This window comes from Salmo salar, chromosome 14 (genome assembly GCF_965601325.2).
Source record: "Salmo salar chromosome 14, fSalSal1, whole genome shotgun sequence".
Taxonomy (NCBI): Eukaryota; Metazoa; Chordata; class Actinopteri; order Salmoniformes; family Salmonidae; genus Salmo; species Salmo salar.
Window position 1 is genome coordinate 17,220,390 of NC_138304.1, and position 19,664 is coordinate 17,240,053.

The 19,664-nt window shown below is 42.8% G+C and overlaps 2 protein-coding genes across 4 annotated transcripts in view; both read right to left on the reverse strand.

Annotated features, from left to right (window-relative positions):
- Nucleotides 1-10,144, reverse strand: part of LOC106568891 (uncharacterized) — a 17,111-nt gene extending 6,967 nt beyond the window's left edge. The window contains exons 1-8 of one of the 3 annotated variants that reach the window (XM_014139677.3): nucleotides 9,643-10,144; nucleotides 8,033-8,090; nucleotides 5,630-5,791; nucleotides 2,855-3,052; nucleotides 671-862; nucleotides 458-547; nucleotides 203-338; nucleotides 64-111 (exon numbers count right to left, since the gene is read on the reverse strand). In XM_014139677.3, coding sequence (XP_013995152.2) covers nucleotides 64-111; nucleotides 203-338; nucleotides 458-547; nucleotides 671-862; nucleotides 2,855-3,052; nucleotides 5,630-5,791; nucleotides 8,033-8,090; nucleotides 9,643-9,704 — 946 coding nt within the window. In that variant the 5' untranslated portion in view covers nucleotides 9,705-10,144. Of the gene's footprint in view, nucleotides 1-63; nucleotides 112-202; nucleotides 339-457; nucleotides 548-670; nucleotides 863-2,854; nucleotides 3,053-5,629; nucleotides 5,792-8,032; nucleotides 8,307-9,642 lie in introns of those variants that run through there. The other 2 variants (XM_045693970.2, XM_014139676.3) reach the window with 2 other exon arrangements.
- Nucleotides 10,145-10,443: 299 nt separating this feature from the next.
- Nucleotides 10,444-14,325, reverse strand: LOC106568888 (calreticulin). Its single transcript, XM_014139671.3, has 9 exons — nucleotides 14,127-14,325; nucleotides 13,659-13,760; nucleotides 13,208-13,411; nucleotides 12,998-13,092; nucleotides 12,699-12,908; nucleotides 12,345-12,458; nucleotides 12,018-12,161; nucleotides 11,714-11,806; nucleotides 10,444-11,496 (listed from the first exon to the last, which is right to left on the reverse strand). Exons 1-9 carry the CDS (start codon nucleotides 14,203-14,205, stop codon nucleotides 11,272-11,274), a joined length of 1,266 nt encoding a protein of 421 aa, XP_013995146.1. The 5' UTR covers nucleotides 14,206-14,325; the 3' UTR covers nucleotides 10,444-11,271.
- Nucleotides 14,326-19,664: the final 5,339 nt, after the last annotated feature.

Here is a 19,664-nt window from a genome sequence, read left to right on the forward strand (position 1 = left end):
ATGCTATAGCGTATCATTATAATCAATCAGATTGTCAAAGTTTTAGATATGAACTTCACTCACCAGATTTATCCGTTTTGGCAAAGAGGTCATCATCTTTGAAAAGGTAATCTGCAAAAAGAAAAGAATCATCATCCCCATCATCGTCACCACCATTATCATCATAATCATCATCATCAAATCATATGGAACAGATGCTCACGTTCAGATTCACAGTGAATGAAGGGGTCAGGGTGGTAGAAGTCGAGCTCTTCGACGGCTATGCTACTGGTGGATCGTGTTTGGGAAATCTTTTCTTCGTCCTCCATTTTCTCTTCCTTTTCTCCCTTATCCTTCTGCTAGAGAGGTATAGGTTAAACATTTCTCACAGTTTAAGGGAGTTTTCCTCCTACATCCAGTCTCTTCAAATTATTTTTGGTTTATAGTACATTACACTGAGGTAATGCGGTAGCCATACCTTTGGTGTGCTTGGTGTAGTTGTCTCCTCCTCCTCTTCTTGTGTATCAGCCAATCCGTTCTTAGCGCGAGCCTCACATCCTAGGTTTGCCTGTGAAAAGAGGGAATTGGCAACTCATTTCAAAGCCCGTAGGACCCGTAATTCAAGCTATCCAAAGTTTTATGGGTTTGATGGACATCATGTGGGATTTAAACACTTTTGTATGAAACATACCAGGATTTCAGCGTAGACAGGCAGTGATTGGCTCCTGCCCCATGACCTGGCTGGTACAGCGGGGACGTCAAGAGTGCCGTCCTCTGTCCTGAGGCTGCTGGGGGATGTGTCGATTGGCTCCACCCACTGGTGGTCTGGCAGTGTTGCATCTCCCGTCCGCTCCCCACTCAGTATACTGAGCGTCTGCTCCTCCTAGTCCACAGCAGTCATCAACGAAAGCAATTATTTGTCATATATATAGATTACCAGTAAAAAGTTTGAACACACCTATTCATTCAAGGGTTTTTCTTTATTTTTACTATTTCCTACATTGTAGAATAATAGTGAAGACATCAAAACTATGAAATAACACATATGGAATCATGTAGTAACCAAAAAAGTATATTAGAGATTCTTCAAAGTAGCCGCACTTTGCCTTGATGACAGCTTTGCACACTCTTGGCATTCTCTCAACCAGTTTCATGAGGTAGTCACCTGGAATGCATTTCAATGCCTTGTTAAAAGTTAATTTGTGGAATTTCTTTCCTTCTTAATGCATTTGAGCCAATCAGTTGTGTTGTGACAAGGTAGGGGGGTTACAAAAGATAGCCCTATTTGGTAAAAGATCAAGTCCATATTATGGCAAGAACAGCTCAAATAAGCAAAGAGAAACAACAGTCCATCATTACTTTAAGACATGAAAGTCAGTCTATCTGGAAAATTTCAAGAACTTTAATCATTTCTTCAAGTGCAGTCGCAAAAACCGTCAAGCGCTATGATGAAACTGGCTTTCATGAGGACCGCCACAGGAAAGGAAGACCCAGAGTTACCTCTAACTCGAAGAGGAGCCCAAATAAATGCTTCACAGAGTTCAAGTAACATCAACATCAAGTGTTCAGAAGAGACTGCGTGAATCAGGCCTTCATGGTCAAATTAATGCAAAGAAACCACTACTAAAGGACACCAATAAGAAGACTTGCTTGGGCCAAGAAACATGAGCAATGGATTAGACCGGTGGAAATCTGTCCTTTGGTTCCAACCAACCATATGTGTTATTGCATATTGCATGTCTTCACTATTATTCTACAATGTAGAAAATAGTAAAAATAAAGAAAAACCCTTGAATGAGTAGGTGTGTCCAAACTTTGACTGGTATTATACATCTTAGAAAAGTCTATGCATGTGTTAGCTTTGCCCAGAACAGTAAGAGATGGGGGCAGGCCTTATGCTCCACTTGGCAAGGTAAAGACCAAGTAAGTAAGTGGTTGGGCTTGAGTGCTAGGCACATGGCTATTCAAAGACCTTGTGCTTGTCTTTATCCAATAAAATAGACCTTTTGAACTCTCCCTGAATCAATGACTGTTATCTACTTAAAGATTATGTCTGGTACATCATCAGCAAACAAAAGAAACCCAGCTGATATTAAATATCGGTCTACTACAGCTTGAAGGCTTTTTCTCGTGAGACAGAATGATTAAAAGGAACAAAAATCAACATGGAGGATCAATAACACATACAACGGATCGATGCGGCCAGCCTCTTCACTCTCCAGTCCTGTGACAACACAGATCAATACACTGGGGGGCATGATGAAGGCTACACATGGATCACCTGTCAGCAGGAGACTGAAATAATAATGAATCCCCACCCCCTGCCGGTCTGACTGAACCGCTTTATATTAGTATTCTCATGTAACAGAGGTGGTTTGGAGTACCTTCGCCTGAGACCTGAAGCTTTAGCTCAGCGGGCTAACACAGAGGAGACTTGGGTTTCAACCTCAGTCGGTCACACCCACATATACTGTAGCCTGATACCATATTCTTATATTCGCTCTGCATCCTGGCATTCTAGGAAACCCTAGAGACTATCTTACTTCAAGGGTTCCAGTTGCCACATGAGGAGAATAGCAGGAGACACAGTGGCAGGAAATATCAGAGGCCATGGTCCAATTCTCTTAATGGGCTTTACAAGCTCGAATACTCTCCCTTGTGACCATAGCCCAGGGCTTGTTCGCTGTCTTTTGTGACCACTGACCCTTTTGATGACTGCAGGACTGGATCAATGAACTCATGAAAGACTAGCCTATTGTAATGCTGTCATCAATCCAATCCTTCCAAAGCAGGTCTTTTTTGGAAGGACAATGAGTTCATAACCAGAGTGGGATATATTTGGAAGGGATGGGTCTTCAGCTAAAGACACATCAACCTGTAAAATCTCCTCGTATGATTGGCTGATGGACTCCTCCAGAGGGATGGTGCGTTCGCCCGCCTCCTCCACCTTCCCCTGGGCCCGTCTGACCTCCATTTTCAGCTGTTTGAGTTTCCTCCTGGCCCGGGCCAGCTCCCGCTCATACTCCTCCACCTTTGTCTCCCTGGCCACCTCCTCCGCCTGCAGGGAAAGAATCTGTAAGGAGGGAAGAAGTGGGACAGAGGAGGAGAGAAGGAGACAGCAGAGTCAGAGGGAGATAACGTGGGAGCCGTGAAAGGGTAGCAATAATAACATGGATGAATATAATCTTTATTCATTTGAAGATTGGAGAATAGGTTTGAACTGACCACAAACCAACTAAGAACTGGATTCAATCTGTAGTGCTGAAGATAAGCTTTGTGATGTGATTGTAATTTAAAGGCAATGTTTACGCGTTTCCCGAGATTGCGTTCACTAACAATTGAAAGCTTCCATTTCAACTGCGCTACAAAGCTAATCTTCGGCACTATGCGTTGAATCCAGCTCCAAATCTGTCTATGGTTGGTAGAGGTTTTTGTTGTTCAGTGTCCTCGCCAATAGAGCAAAGATAAAAATACGGAATAAACTTTCACTGATACAAATTACCATTCACTCATAAAAACAGTACTTGTTGTGTTTTATTCAGTAAGAGGCTGATTCAGACAGGTGTGGCTCCCTTGCGCGCACTGATTTTTAAAAATTTAACCGCTGAAAACCCGCCCACTTGTTGACCATAGGATTTTCTCGTGGAGTTTTATTCAATAGGGTTTTCAGTATGTTAATCTTAAACCATCCCTTTAAATACTGTGTTCCTTTAATAGGGATTTTCGACAGGCTCACTAGAATCGAGTGAACGAGTTCAGAATATTAGGGATCAATGAAAGAAAGCCATCTAAATATATGCATATTCGTCTCCTTTTCAGCACCAACTGGTAGATTGAAAAATACTCTGATCTTCTAGATTATTCAGGTTAGGAAAGTCTTTATGAATCATGCAAAAACCGGGATGGAGAGCCTTTACACAAAAAATACACTACATGACTTGTCGAACATCTTATTCCAAAATCATGGTTATTAATATGGAGTTGGTCCCCAATTTGCTGCTATAACAACCTCCACTCTTCTGGGAAGCCTTTCCACTAGATGTTGGAACATTGCTGAGGGGACTTGCTTTCATTCAGCCACAAGAGCATTAGTGAGGTCGGGCACTGATGTTGGGTGATTAGGCCTGGCTCGCAGTCGGCGTTCCAATTCTTCTCAAAGGTGTTCGATGAGGTTGAGGTCAGGGCTCTGTGCAGGCCAGTCAAGTTCTTCCACACCGATCTCAACAAACCATTTCTGTATGGACCTCGCTTTGTGCACGGGTGCATTGTCATGCTGAAACAGAAAAGGGCCTTCCCCAAACTGTTGCCACAAAGTTTTAAGCACAGAATTGTCTAGAATGTCATTGTATGCTGTAGCGTTAAGATTTCCCTGCACTGCAACTAAGGGGCTTAGCCCAAACCATTATTCCTCCTCCACCAAACTTTACAGTTTGGGAAGGTAGCGTTCTCCTGGCATCCGTCAAACCTAGATTCGTCCGTCAGACTGCCAGATGGTGAAGCATGATTCATCACTCCAGAGAACGCATTTCAGCCGACGCTTGGCATTGCGCATGTTGATCTTAGGCTTGTGTACAGATGCTCGGCCATGGAAACCCATTTAATGAAGCTCCTGACGAACAGTTCTTGTGCTGACATTGCTTCCAGAGGCAGTTTTGAACTCTGTAGTGAGTGTTGCAACCGAGGACAGGTGATTTTTACACGCTACACGCTTCAGCACTCGGCAGTCCCGTTCTGAGTTTGCTCCTAGACGTTTCCACTTCACAATAACAGCACATACAGTTGACCCGGGCAGCTCTAGCAGGGCAGAAATTTGACGAACTGACTTGTTGGAAAGGTGGAATTCTATGACAGTGCCATGTTGAAAGTCACTGAGCTCTTCAGTAAGGCCATTCTGCTGCCAATGTTTGTCTATTGAGATTGCATGGCTGTGTGCTCAGTTTTATACACCTGTCGGCAATGGGTGTAGCTGAAATAGTCGAATCCGATAATTTGAAGGGGTGTCCACATACTTTTGTATATGTAGTGTATATTGGTGAATCAAAAAGACAGTGGTTTGATTCATCCTGAAAGTTCCCATATTCCGTTTTTCAATCCATGAAAAACTGGAAGGTGAGAAAAGGGTACAATATGGGTTGAACATATATAACTCTATACCTATCTATAAATCTACCTTCGCTAATCATGGAACTGTGATGACAATAGTCCAGTCGTCGTGAACCGTGCAAACTGCTATGTGTGGTCTGTGTTCCGTAAGGATTCAGATAGGCTACATGTCCCAAATTATTGCACAACTTGTTAGAACGTTAGCTTCATATGATCCACTATTGCTAGCGACACTCAGGAACAACCACACGGGCGTGACAGAGGAAAGAAAGGTAAACTAATGATGTAATGGGATGATGTAAAATGTAGGCTACAAATTGAAGGCAACTAACACTAAAGTGACAGTTATTATGTATGTTGGTATTACTGACACACCTCTGCCACACAAACGTATAACTCGCTGGCATGTTTAAGTTCAAGGTCAGAATACGCGTAGAGAGAAAAGTGCATGAAAAGGGAATTCAATTCAATTTACATGTGTGCAACTTAAGTCTGAATTCCCCCCTAACAGCAGCCAAAGCAGCTGTTATCTCTGTGTGTGTCTCACCTGCTGGCTCTCTTGGACGCACTCCAGCCTGGTCAGTTTGAGCTGGTCCTCCAGCTCCATCCTGTGCTGCTCCAGCTTCTCCAGGGTCTCCGCCAGCTCCCGGCGGTCACCCCGCTGCTCCTCCAGCTCAATGCCCTCCTGCTGCACGGCATCCTGCAGGTCCTGGTGGGGTGGAACACACAGGCAGGTGGAGGGAGGAGTGGAGACATGAAGAGAGGGAGAGATGGAGGGACAGCAGGGGCAGATGGAGCAGAGCGAGAATGGAGGGGTGGAAAGAATGGAAGGACACGTGGACAGATTCAAAGAAAGCAGGACCAGATAGAGAGGGAATGGGGAGAGAATGTGAGAGAGAGAAAGAAACAAGGGGCAGATGGAGAGGGGTGGGAAAGATGGAGTGACAGTAGGAGCAGATGGAGTAGAGGCAGCAGTGACAGAGAGAGGAGGGAAGGGAGAGAGAGAGAGAGAGAGAGAGAGAGAGAGAGAGATCAGTGGTTACTGAAAATCTGAGGAGATGGAGGCTAGAGACAGACAGCTACTCAAAGTCCCTTTCGCTGCAGAAATAAGGCTTACTTGGAGTGATGCTTTTCCATTAATTTTACACAGCAGTATCCAACCTGATCTCCATTCTAAAAAGAGGAATGATTAGAAATCTAACTGACTGGAGGGAAAACTGCCAAGAAAGAGGGGGATGGGCAGAAATAGAAAGGGAAGTGGGAAGGAGTGGAGAGAGGGGGACAGAGAGAGAGAAAGAGAGATATATAGAGAGGGAGAGAGAGAGAGGGAGAAAGAGAGAGAGAGAGTGAGAGAGAGAGGGAGGGAGAGAGAGAGAGAGAGAGAGAGAGAGAGAGAGGAGAGAGAGAGAGAGAGAGAGAGAGAGAGAGAGAGAGAGAGAGGGAGAGAGAGGGGGGGGGGGGTAGTGTAAGAGCCAAAGTTCAAGCAATGCTTGAGGCACTTTCCTAGCGAGTATCCAGGGCTCTACACGCATGGTATTCTGATAATGAGCTTGTCGATACACTAGTGCGAGAGGTGTTATGAATGACAGACAATGTGCTGTACTAACGCAGATAAATTACTTTATATTCACAGGCACTTTCAACCCTTCAACTGCTGGATTCTGTTTTTAGCTGGAAAGTCTAAAGAGCATTATAGTGAGCGAAGTAAAGCAAAGTAAAGAGAGAAATAAAATCTCGCTGTAGTGACTCAGACCTGCATAAACCATGAGAGAGCTGTTTCACTCAGGCTCAATATGCACAGCTCATCCTGACAGTTGGCTATTGTCTGGAAAGGATTTCAGCCCTTCTGCTCAATGTCACTAGGGGATCAAGTTGTGATATTCTGGGGAATCATCCCAGATAGCAAGCTGACACAGGGACAATTTTAGGCCAACTTGCAATCTTGCTAAACAAATCGGACATTTTCCCAACGTCAAGTTGCTACCTTGGATGGAGGGGCACTTAATAATTCACTTGAGTAATCTTCATAATGCTACAATGCATCTATCATGCATCTACTACCATTTATGCACAAAGTAGTTCATTCTGCACTGTGACATTGTAGCTATTTGACAGCAGAAATACACAGCGGCTCAGGACCTGTATTCCCAAAGACCTGATCCTAGATCAGCACTCCCTTTAGAATACAAGCCCAGTAGCATAGACATTTGCAACAATAATCTTTTAATAATACCACTAGCTGAGAGACAGGAAATCAGTTTTGGGTGAGATCATGTCGAGGCCACCTCTCGGTAGTCAAAGAGATGCTGTTGCCGGGGGATACAGAGCTCCATCCCAGGTTGTTGCCGGGTTACAAAAATAGAATCTCACACAGTGACATCTCGACAGGTAGCGGTGCACGGAAAATGTTCACAGTGTACTGTAGTTGAAATAATGACAGTCATTCCTATGATGCTGGGATGGGCATTCCTATGACGCTGACGAACACCAGTCGACACGATCTGTGTTCTCATGGCCAGATGGTCCTCTGTAAATGCAGAGCTTGCCTCCTCTAAAAGGAAGGTGCGATAGAGAAAAGCATTTGGAGATATGTCAAAGGGAATCTGCTTATTTAAGCCTAGCGATTCCCTAAAGGATTACTAATACCTGTACTTTAATCTGTGCACGCCTTCCTCAATCTTCACACACAGAACAACATGACAACACAGAAGCCTCTCAGCTAAGAGACCTGCCCCGTACAGTACTGTATGCTCATGTAAGGTGCCATTAGAAACCCTGCACATGCTGATCAGGCTCGCACATAACACATACACCTTACTGTAGGCAGTGAAACATGAGAATGCACACAGACGCGCACACAGACGTGCACACTCAGACACGCGCTCACACACACACGCCCGCACACACACGCACACACTGTAGGAATGTAATAGGAAACGTGTGGCCTTACTCTGATTTCTCCAGTCTTCCGAGCAACACACTCGTCCTGTTCCACAAAGTCCTTGTCCCTGGGGGACCAGCAGAGAAGACAGGAATGTTTAAGGAGGGATGAAACGGATGCTGCACCTAACCATCCCCCCTTACCTTCATCTCCACCTCCTCCTCCCCCTTCTCCCTTCCCCTCTTCCCCAGCCTCCATCCCCACTCTATCCATTCTCATTAGTCTGCCAGTCAGACAGACGGTGCATATGGAAACTGAGGCAGGCTGTGTGTGTGTTGTGTGTATGTATGGGCACCAGGCAATAAAAGAGGGAGGGGAGAAGGGGAGACAGAGAGTGAGAGTGAGAATGTACCAACTAAGCTTGTGCAGAGGGGTTGCATGTAGATGGAGAATGAGTCAGAGAGGGAGGGGGGGAAGAAAGGGATGAGAGAAGAGGGAGAGGACAGGAAAGGAGATGGGCAGTCATATTTCCAGGGTAGCCCATAAAACGGTTGTCCGTCCATGACAGGAGAATTAACTACCTCCTCCTCTCCCTATCTTCCTCCTCTCATACTATCATTCTCCTCCCTTCACCTCCCCTCTCAAAACACTATCCATCATCCCCTCATACCTGATTCAGCACCGTGAAGGGTTAACAATCAGAAGAAATAATGGGAATGTGCCAATCCTCAAGAACATGCTGTCAAACCACAGTATGAGAGGCATTACTTGTTCATGAACCATTTCCATGATTCCTAATGTATCTAACAAAAGCTAAGTTAATATCACAGTACTGTGTTACATTGTATTATCCCTGTTGTCTCTCTATGCAAATTACTGTTTGCTCCAACCTGCAGAGGAAGGGGCTAGAGGAAGGGGCTAAGCCCAGTGAAAATCTCAGGGCTCAGAGGGCTCTAAATTAAAACAGCCTCGTTTGAGAATGACTGTAATATCAATATGACTGCAGTGTCAATGCAACACTATATGTCAAGGGAGGCCTCACCTGAAGACTCTTACCTACCTAGTTTTATAGAATACAGTACTTTAATAAACATTTGCACCAGTAAATGTTGTACTGCACCGTTTTTTTCTTCAATAAATACCACATAGTATACAAATGATCATTTTAAATAGCAATGAAAAATGAATGAGTGTACAGGTGAATGTAAAAGGCTATTTATTATACTCAATAGGAAATAGCCCAATCTGCTGTATAGGCCTATAGGTGTACATTTGAGAAATAATTTGCTTAAATTTATATTTTTGAGGAGATGATCAAGAATTCAATTTTAGAATTGTATTAATTACAATCAGTTGAAAATGAACCAATTAACCAATTGCTGTCTGTCTGTCTGTCTGTCTGTCTGTCTAAAATAGGCTATATTTTATTGTTGGTGCATGACCATGAATATAATGTATTGCATTCATGAACTAGCTGTTACTACGATCAATGAGAAGATATACTGGTCATTCATTAAAAAAAGCATCTCTTCACAACAGGATTGTTGAAATTGCATAGGGGGGTAAACCGTTAACCTTAAACATGACCTCGCTCTATTATGGATGATAGGTCAATGTAGAAAAGGAGATTATCGTCAACTAAGCATTTCCTTATCCATTATCTTTATCTCAGTACCAACCTCTCACTGCACGGTGCCCGTTGCCTTGGCGTCCGCAAGCAATCCAGTACAAAACGCATCATCTCTGCGGTACTCGCTCTCCCATCGCATCCCCAGGTACCCGACTAGATCTTGGCTGCGGTCCGGTGCACAGCGTGGGATCCCAAAGCGATTATCCGAGAAGGTTTTGATAGTTCGGTTATTTACCTAGAAATAAACATGGTCGACTCTGTTTGGAGTCAACTGACGCTTCTGGTAAGTTTTACAATTTCTCATAGCCTCTTCCGACTCCATTCTTGAGCCTTTCATCACGTGGGAGGGTCGACCCATAATACCAGCTGAGTTCAGAGGCGTCCAAACATCATTAGCGTTGTTTACATTGCCATTGTGCTACGTTATATAAGTTATAAAGCCTTTTGTATGGTGCAAAAATATATATTCGTAACATGCTATTCTGCTGACGCAAATGTGCAGGGTGGGGGCAGATAAGACTCCAAAAAGCTACATTGGACCTAGAGACAGAGGATGCTGACTGCTGGTGATAAAAATATTCACTTTGTAGAGACAGTAGCTGCAATAGGAAATTAAGCTGCGTACTTGTCACGTTCTACTCTAAATAGCAAGACAATACGTTCAACACAAAGAACAAATATTTTCTAGAGATGTTATGAAAGGCTGTTAGTGTTTAATTAATTCTGCTCTGTAGAAAAATGCCCAGAAGCATCCATATGGTGCTATTTAATTTGTTTGACTTCTAATTGTCCGTAAATATAAATAGTATAGCGCGATGGTGATTTTTAACAAAGGCACACAATACACATGTCAAATCCAAACTGCTCTTTTTTTTATTACTGTACAGTATTTTTGCACACCAATCTCTGTAATCATAATTTCCCAAATAAGGGAACAAATATCTACAAAAACAATTAAGGGGAGAACAAATGCACTATGCTACATTAGGAAGTATGAGGTTAGTGTTTGAGAGACAAAAGTTTGATGATTTGGCTACAGTAGTCCTTGGCTGAAAGCCTGTGGAATATGAGGTTGATGGCTGAATTTGTCTAGGTGAGGTTACAGATGCTACTTCTAAATTCTACCTAATATTATGTATTCCAGTGTGTGACTGACTTTAGTAAGGAAATGGTAATGGGAAGAATGGGAAACTAATCGCTATGCATGTCAATACCAAGTAGGATTCACATTGTGTACACAATCACCCAATGTGAATTAAGTATACAAAACAAACAGGCACCATTGAATTAGACTTCATCTGTAATATTTGGTGGAGCAACAGACTATAAAAGCATACTTACAAGAAATAGGTTAGCATTAAGTCGAGCATGTAAGAAAAAACAAAGTAAAAACATTTGCCAATATATTACCAAATGTGAATTATTATTTGATACAATAACAAAAAGTGTCCGTTTTTTATTAATTAGGGGATAAACTAGCAAGTTAAAATCCAATAAATTAATTTAAAAAATGAAATTAAAAAATGGCACAGATTTTGCAGTAAATGACTCCTTCACCTCCCCTTCTCTCAACATTATTACTTTGAGGACTGACTGTCTGGATGGTAAAGTGAAATGATGAATAATCTCTCCCCAGTCTCAAAGAACGAAGTCACCCCTATGAGAAAGTCAAAGTCCTCTAAAGTTCATCCTTTATAGAATCTGATTCCTCCTCCTCTTCCTGTGCTCCAGTCTCCCCTTCTTCCTCGTCTTCCTCCTCTTCATGCTCCAACTCTTCCTCTTCTTCCTCCTCCTCCTCTTCTCCAGGCTCATCTTTTGTCTCCTCTTTCCTCGCCATCTCTTCTGCCTCTAGTTTCTTCCTCTCCTTCTCCTCCTGGGACTCCTTCATCTTTTTCTCTGGGTCCTACAGAACATGAAACAGAGACAGCCTTTTTAACAAACCGCAGGAATTAGCATTTTTACAGTTTGTAGTGTGCTGGATCTGAAAGCAAACTGGTGGATTTATTCAGACAAAGCATCCTGGAACAAATTGCAAGGGAACGGGTTGGGGGGGAATGCAACTCGAGAAAGACACCAGTGTGAATATGTAAGTGTGAACCTGAGAGGTGAGTGCCACTGACCTTAGTCTGACCCCAGGTCTCATTGCCAACTTCTTCTGCCAGCGTAGCATCATCTGTGATCAGGAAGTTATCGAAGATGGTCCCAGATTTCACCTGTGACGGCAATGAATAAGTCTGAATTACTTCAAACATTTCAGGGCAAAAAGACTTTCAGGGATGCGTTTCCTTTTCTCTTTTCAATTAAATTAAAATATAGAGGGCTTTTAAAAATAATGATCCGAAACGGAATCCTTTTCAATTCGGTTCCACTCTTTATTATTCATTATAAGGTATTAAAAAGACTGAATAAGGGCCTCCACAGTACCTGCCACAGGTCCAGGCCAATGACTCCTATGCTGTCAAATCTGTAGATCTCAGAGTCTGCACTGTAGTCTGGATTGTCAATCTCAGGATGCAACCATTTGCCCTTGTAGTCAGGGTTATCGATCGTGCGGGGTTTCCATTCACCCTGAGAAAGCAAACAAATCAATCAAACAGCTGTTCATATAATTGAAGCAGTAATCCAAAGCATAGGGAAAGCTACTGTCACATTGTCTGTGTCTTTGTCTAATATTATGAGAAATAAAATGTGATCCTGCCATATGTGTAGAGCCAGGAAAACACCCCAGTTATGAAGTGTTTGACTGCTTGCCTTATAGTCAGGGTTGGAGACCATGGGTGGCTCCCATTCACCGTCCATCTCATCATCCCAATCCTCAGGCTGCTTAGCGTCAGGGTCAGCAATGTTCTCGGGCCTATCCCAGTCCTGACAAATAACAGAATCATGAACTAATCATTATTAAAACTACATTCATGAAAGACATATTACTCATAAAAGATTGACAAGACGGATTGCTTTTGAATCAGAATAGCTGGCTAGATGGCTGGTCTGCCAGTCTGTTTCTGCCGTTGTCCTGCCCGCACAATAATGTGGCTAGCTAGCGTAGCATTGTTGAATGCAGAAACAGCCATGGGTCCAGGCGGGCTAGGTGTCCATCTTACCCACCTCTGGTTTCTTATCGTCTGGGTCCTCCATCCTCTCTCTCTCATCCCAGTGATCTGGTTTCACAGCCTCGGGGTCCTTGACCTTTTTAGGGGGCAGAATGTCCCAGTCCTCCTCCAGACTTCCAGACTCCACCTTCTTGTTGTCAATCTTCACCTCATACGTGTTGTCAGGGTTCAAGATCAGAGTGTACAGATGGGTGTACTCATCATCCTGCAAAACAACGAAGATTGATTTTGATTCCTCCCAATGAGGATATAAAATATTGAAAAAGTCTGATTTGGGATATAGGCTTACTGTACCTTGCATCTGATGTCCTTTCTGATGAGGTGATTCTTGCCCTTGTAGTTGATAATGACATGAATTTTCTTGGTGGCTGGGCCACAGATGTCTGGACCTGGAGAAAAACACTATGATTAGCAATACAAAATAAAGATACAACCTGAACAATTTCTCTGAATGTCAAATGTGTAACAACGGAATCGAATCTCATTGTTCCTGATGAACGCTACCGAACATGATGTTGTAGTTAGAGTCTCCATGCATGTCTGCCTGGTCGAGGTCAGCGGGGAACAGCTTGATGTAGCCTCCCCCGCAGTCGATGTTCTGCTCGTGCTTCACAGTGAACTGGATCACCAGGGTCTTTCCCTGGTTGCTGAAGGGCTCAAAGCGAGCAGAAGAAGAGTAGAAGTGGGCATCCTGGCTGGTCTGGAGACCTGGGGGGGGAATAAGATATGTTTTGGACTTTTTCAACTTCAGAGTTGGCTCCTGCTCCACAGAGAGCAGAAATGTGTAAGACTGAGAATCTGACATTCTCAAAACAATGCTGGGGTCATAAAACCAGATATTTCATCACATGGAGTCATAACCTCAGAGGGATAAAATAAGCTTCTAGCGTGTGAGAGAAAATACATTCAAGGTTCTTTATTCTACTGCATGAAGTATAAGGTACATGACATCTACCTTTGTCTTTCTCTGCATCTCCATAGAATTTCCCAGCAGTCAGGACAAATTTGCCATAGTCCGACCTATGGCTGGATTCAACCCAACGGGTATTCCAAGCATCTGACAGAAAAAATACATCGTTAGAAGCAAATATTAGCAGCTAAGTCAACCATGTATATTGGCATGGTTGAATAAAACGAATTTAGCGAACGGTTCATACAAGATTTAGGGTTAGCTTGATCCGTTAGCTATCAATTTGATTCGCTAGATAACTGGCTACCGTGATAGTTAGCCGGCCATCATTTTTGCAGTCAGTGTGGCTAAATATACGTGCATTATCGCGTCTCACAAAGTATAGCTGGCTATTATTGTTCCGTGGTTAGACAGTTCACTGATATTAAGATGCTAGCTGTAAAATGTTAGGTCAGCTAGCTGTTAGGTTAGTTGGCAATAGCTGCAGCCCGCACGAAATGAATGGAAACTTGCCATCTTCAAACTGCTCTCGAAAATACACCGATGGTTTAGCACTGGCTAGTGCAATCATCAATAGCACCGACACTAGCATAATGTAGTTAGCTAATTATTTGGATTTAGCAAAACAATTTCAAATGAAAGATCTGACCACCCTGCAACCAGAAAGATGCCCAGGTTCCCCCAGTCTGTCCGACCAATCCCCGTCTACTCTGAACAAATGTCCTTGTTTCATTGGCTGACAGGGAAAATAAGCGACCTTGGATGCTGTGGTACATCTGGTACTGTGGCCGCCTTTACCGTAAACTTTAGAAAGGATTAACCACATTGGAGATTTTACATTCCATCAAAACTATTGCCAAAGATTGAAGAATTGCTGAACAAATATTGCACATAGGGTAAGTGTTACTGCTAAACTAGAGCAAAATCCTGAAACCCACCGCTCCTGAGTCAAATCCTGATCAGCAGCAAAATATACACTGAACAAAAACATAAACGGAACAATTTCAAAGATTTGACTGAGTCACAGTTAAGGAGGTGCACCCGATTAGCCACCAATCACCCCATTAAAAGGTGGAAAAATCTTACCAATCACACCATTCATATGGTATCCAACGCGCCGCATGTGTGGTGCGTTACCTTTGAATAGTGATTCAGAACCACACATTGAACTGTGTGATACGCGACCCTTTCAGTGGTGATTTTGGACATTTTCAACTAAGACTGTTCATTTTTTGGTAAATTGTCCTTTCTCACCAGTAGCAGCATAGCGTGTTAGCTGCCCCAGCAACTGGCATTACTAGGCTGTCTTGCTGTCTTGGCGACATGGGGTAAGGGGTTGGTATGTATTTATTATAGGTTTATTTTTTGCAACGAAAACGTGACTTTCTATTGCACAGATTGACGTACTGGTAAATCCCGTTTGTTTTCGCTTGGTCTTTCTTCTTCGGTGGAGTGTTATGGCGGACTCCAACCCAAAAAGGTGTTGCTGCCCTAATCAGGCTTCTTCAATTTGGCCCACGGGTGGTTTTATTGGCCCCTCAAGTTTTCTGAGATTTTTATTTATTTTTTACTTTAAAAAAAATAAAAAAATAAATATATATATATATATATATATACTTTTCTTGTTGGACATAAGACTAAAAACATCAGGAAATCAGCTCCCAATTGATTTTAATTTTGGAAATCTGTTCCAAAATATTCCCAAGCATAATAGAGAGACGTGATCGTGTACAAATAATAAATCATAATTGATTGGATTTATATAGCACTTTTCTACCAACTGAGGCACTCAAAGCGCATTACATAGTAGGGGGAAACTCACCTCATCCACCATCAATGTGTAGTACCCAACCATTTTTGTGCCAGAATGCTCACCATACATTAGGTGGAGAGGTGAGGAGTGATATATACCAATTAGGAATGAGGGGGATGATTAGGTGGCCATGATGGAATGTGGCCAGGTTGGTCATTTATCCATCACACCAGGTGAACACCCCTACTCATACAATAAGTGCCATGGGATTTTGAATGACCACAGAGAGTCAGGACACCCGTTTTAACGTCCATCCGAGAGACGTAATCGTATTCAGGGCAATGTCCCCAAATGTAATCAAGGTTTGAAATGATACATTTTTTTTGTCAAATATTATAATATGATGAGGCTTCTTGAAGTCAATTTACAATCTACAAATATTTATATTATGTTCCGGCCCCCAGACTGTCTGCTCAAGAAAAAATTGTCCCATGGCTGAATCTAGTTGATGATCCTTGTCCTAAATGTTGCATAATCCTTGTCAAATTATTTGTGAAAAATCAGAGAGATATGGTGAATACCTTTTGAAAGTGGACAGGAATTTGCTGGTTTCTTGCCTTCCTTGAGTTTGTGATCAATTATATGTATTTTATCTGATTCTTCATAACTGTCTTTGTTTCAGAATTGTGCAACGATGCCCAAATATGGGAAAACAAAAGGCCAAATATGGGAAAACGAAAGTCTTTATCCTGGGCAAGGAAATTCCATTGAGACTAAAGAGGCACATTGTCCCTCAGTGCTGCACCTCCGGCTCGGAACCTCCTCAGGCCCAAAGAGAGGAGAAGTGGGAGGACCATAGTCCAGCTACAAGTAATACCCAGACTACCAGTACTCAGAGGAGAAAAGGGGAAACAGTGGCTGCATGGAGAGAAATGACAGAGCAGTAAAATCCATCTGCTCCATTTTTTTTACCTTTACTTAACTAGGCAGGTCAGTTAAGAACAAAGTCTTATTTGCAATGACAGCCTAGGAACAGTGGGTTAACTGCCTTGTTCAGGGGCAGAACGACAGATTTTTACCTTGTCAGCTCGTGGATTCGATCTTGCAACCTTTCAGTTACTAGTCCAACGCTCTAACCACTAGACTACCTGCAGTCCATGTGTGGAATCCAGCCAGACATAATATGGTGGTGCACTGACTGTGGGGCTGAGGCAATATTTTGCTCTGACTGTGTGGTGGCCACCCATAAAAACAAAAACATTGTGCACCACCTGGAGATCTGGCAGGTAATTCTCATCGACAATGTTTCATCATGTGCCCAATTGACAAAGAAACTCATTTCTCAAATATAAGTTACGTGAAATGGTCAGTGTCTGAGGCCTTCGCAGAGGTTTATCCCACGAAGGATCACAGTCATCACATTAAAAACAAGCATTTGTACTATTTGCAGTTGCACTTAAACTGATCAACTAAATGTATTTGCTCTCTGTCTCTATCTGATACATATTTCCACCCACAACTTACTTATTTTCACCAGGTCATGTTTTTCTGCCATGGCCAAATCATTGAAACCAAGCCCAAACTCTTAACCAATACTCTTCCTCTTAAGGATGAGTAAAAGGACCCACCATTTGCTTTTGAATGGCACTGGAGGCGGAGAGATGACTTTGGTAAGTAATAAAGCATTTGTTAGGAATATCTTACAGTAAACAACATTTTCAACTTCATCTCTACATAACCGTTAGTCTTTAATTGTATTTGTTTATTGGGATCCCCATGATCTGTTACAAAGCAGCAGCTACTCTTCAGGGCCACATGCCTGTCATTACATTTTCCTCATAGGACAGTAAGTAAATCCCTTTTATAATCTGACTCTATTACCATGTCTACTTTGTCTGCAAAAGTTCATAACCAAATTCCTGTTTTGATAAAGAGATGTGTCACAGAAACCATGTATGTGAAGATGCATTTGCTGTCTGTGTTGATGGCCTACTCTGGTGGAATGCAGTAATGAATCAGAGTGCCTTTAAGTGACTCTGTTCATTCATTTCAGGGAAGAGACTTGTATCTTGCCCTGACAAATGAGGCCTATGAGGAGTTCTGACCTGCTATGTCGGAACTTGACATGTTGCGCCGTCTGGCCCCAGAAACTGACGATGGAACCCAGTGCCCGCTCTGTCCCAAGGTTTGTTGTATTTTTGGGGGGCCTATTCAATGTTTTATCACCCCCAAAAAACACATCAAAGCATAAGATACCAATTGTGATGTCTCCCCTCTTTTATAAACACAAATGATCTATTAGAAACATCTGTTCCATTTTTTTGTCAAACAATCGTACAGACAGCAGCATATTACCCTGCGTCCCACTGCTGATTTGCTTCTGAAGTTAAGCAGGGTTGGTTCTGGTTGGTCCCTGGATGGGAGACCTGATGCTGCTGGAAGTGGTGTTGGAGGGCCAGTAGAAGGCACTCTTTCCTGTTTTTTTATCCCAAATCCCCCAGGGCAGTGATTGCCCTGTGTAGGGTGCTGTCTTTTGGATGGGATGTTAAATGGGTGTCCTGACTCTCTGTGGTCACTAAAGATCCCATGGCACTTATCGTAAGAGAAATAAGGGTGTTAACCCCGGTGTCCTGGCTAAATTCCCAATCTGGCCCTCATATCGTCACGGTCACCTAATCATGGCCCAGCTTACAATTGGCTCATTCATCTCCCCTGTAACTATTCCCCAGGTCATTGCTGTAAATGACAGTGTTCTCAGACAACGTACCTGGTAAAATAAAAACGAATAGACTTCTAGTCTTTAATTTTATTTGTTTATTTGGATCCCCATGATCTGTTACAAAGCAGTAGCTACTCTTCCTGGGGTCCAAAAACGGTAAAGTTATATTATATTTGACATCTCTTTTCAGGACAATGGAACAGTGGTGGTAGCAGCGGATGCACTTTTTGGTTTGCCTAGAAAAAAGTACTCTGAATCAAGTTATGAGCCACCAAAACATGGTGAAAAGTACTTTTTGTCCATAACTTTTTAGAGAAACTTTTATGAATTGAAGCATGAGACCAATAGATGGTCAAGGTATTGCCAGCTGCCTGTCCAAAAGGCTTGCCACGGTCGGTAGTAGCATTAAATAACATGTGAAGGACTACAACCTGAGGAGACAAGGTTTGTCCTCACACCTCACACCTCCCACAGGCCCTGGTGTATGAGGATGCAGTGCAGGGGGACAGCACTGTTTGGTCCTGGAGAGCAGGAGGAGCAGAGGATGATGGGGAGTTTCACCACAAGCAAAGGCTCTTTGTGCTCCATTCCCTCAGAGAGCGGGCGTGTGAAGAGAAGCAGTGCATTGAGGATGATGTCTTCACTGCCAAGACGTTCTACTCACATGAGCAGGAACTGATTGTGGAGGCCTTACAACATTACACAGAGCAAGATGGATTTTGTCTTGGGGCAAGAGCTGTCCTTGCTGGAAAGCTTGATGAGCTCCAGCATGCAGAAGGACAATGTGAATCTTGCAGAGGGGCTTTTATTGAGGGCAATGGCAGAAACTTTGAAGTGGAGGACATCAAGGAAGTGGATGAGGATGATGACGATTATGATGGTGATGACGACAGCGGTGGTGATATTGATGGAGGAATAGTTTATTTATGTCATTGTATTCCTGCCCTTTGTTTACAATTGTATGTTTTATTGCTATTTTGTACTTAAAAGAAGCACATTTCTATTTAATTGTTAGACGTGATACAGGCCATTGTTGCATGTAATCCCATGGTGAGAAGAACCTGATGTGAGCCTTGTATACCCCAACCTGAATCTAATGGAATAGACAGGTTTGCTTCCTCTTCAAATTAGTCTTTTTATTGACCTGTTAGCTGTGGAGTTTGTAAATATCAATTTAGATTATTTTGTAAATATTGTCATTTGAATATCTAGATCACCATTGTCATCTTTAAATAAAATAACTTCTGCACCTGATCCTGCCTGGCTCCCGCAACATTTTAACGGTCCAAAAATGGGTTTAGCAACTAAAGATTCTAGCTTTAAGGGTTAAGTATGTAGCCTACAGAGAAACCAATTTAGAGATCAAGCCTTGTAGACTCGTAATTTCTGATAAATTGACTTTGCTGGAGAGGGGAGACTCGAGGCCATGGTGTAGTCGAACTGGCACATTTAATAAATCATTATTCTAAACAAACCACAAAAGGGTTAGAACTACAATTTCTGCGCCATTTCCTGTCATCGCCACTGGACGCGATGCAACGTGAAACAGGGAGTTGTAGTTCTTCACAGAAAGCGCAGA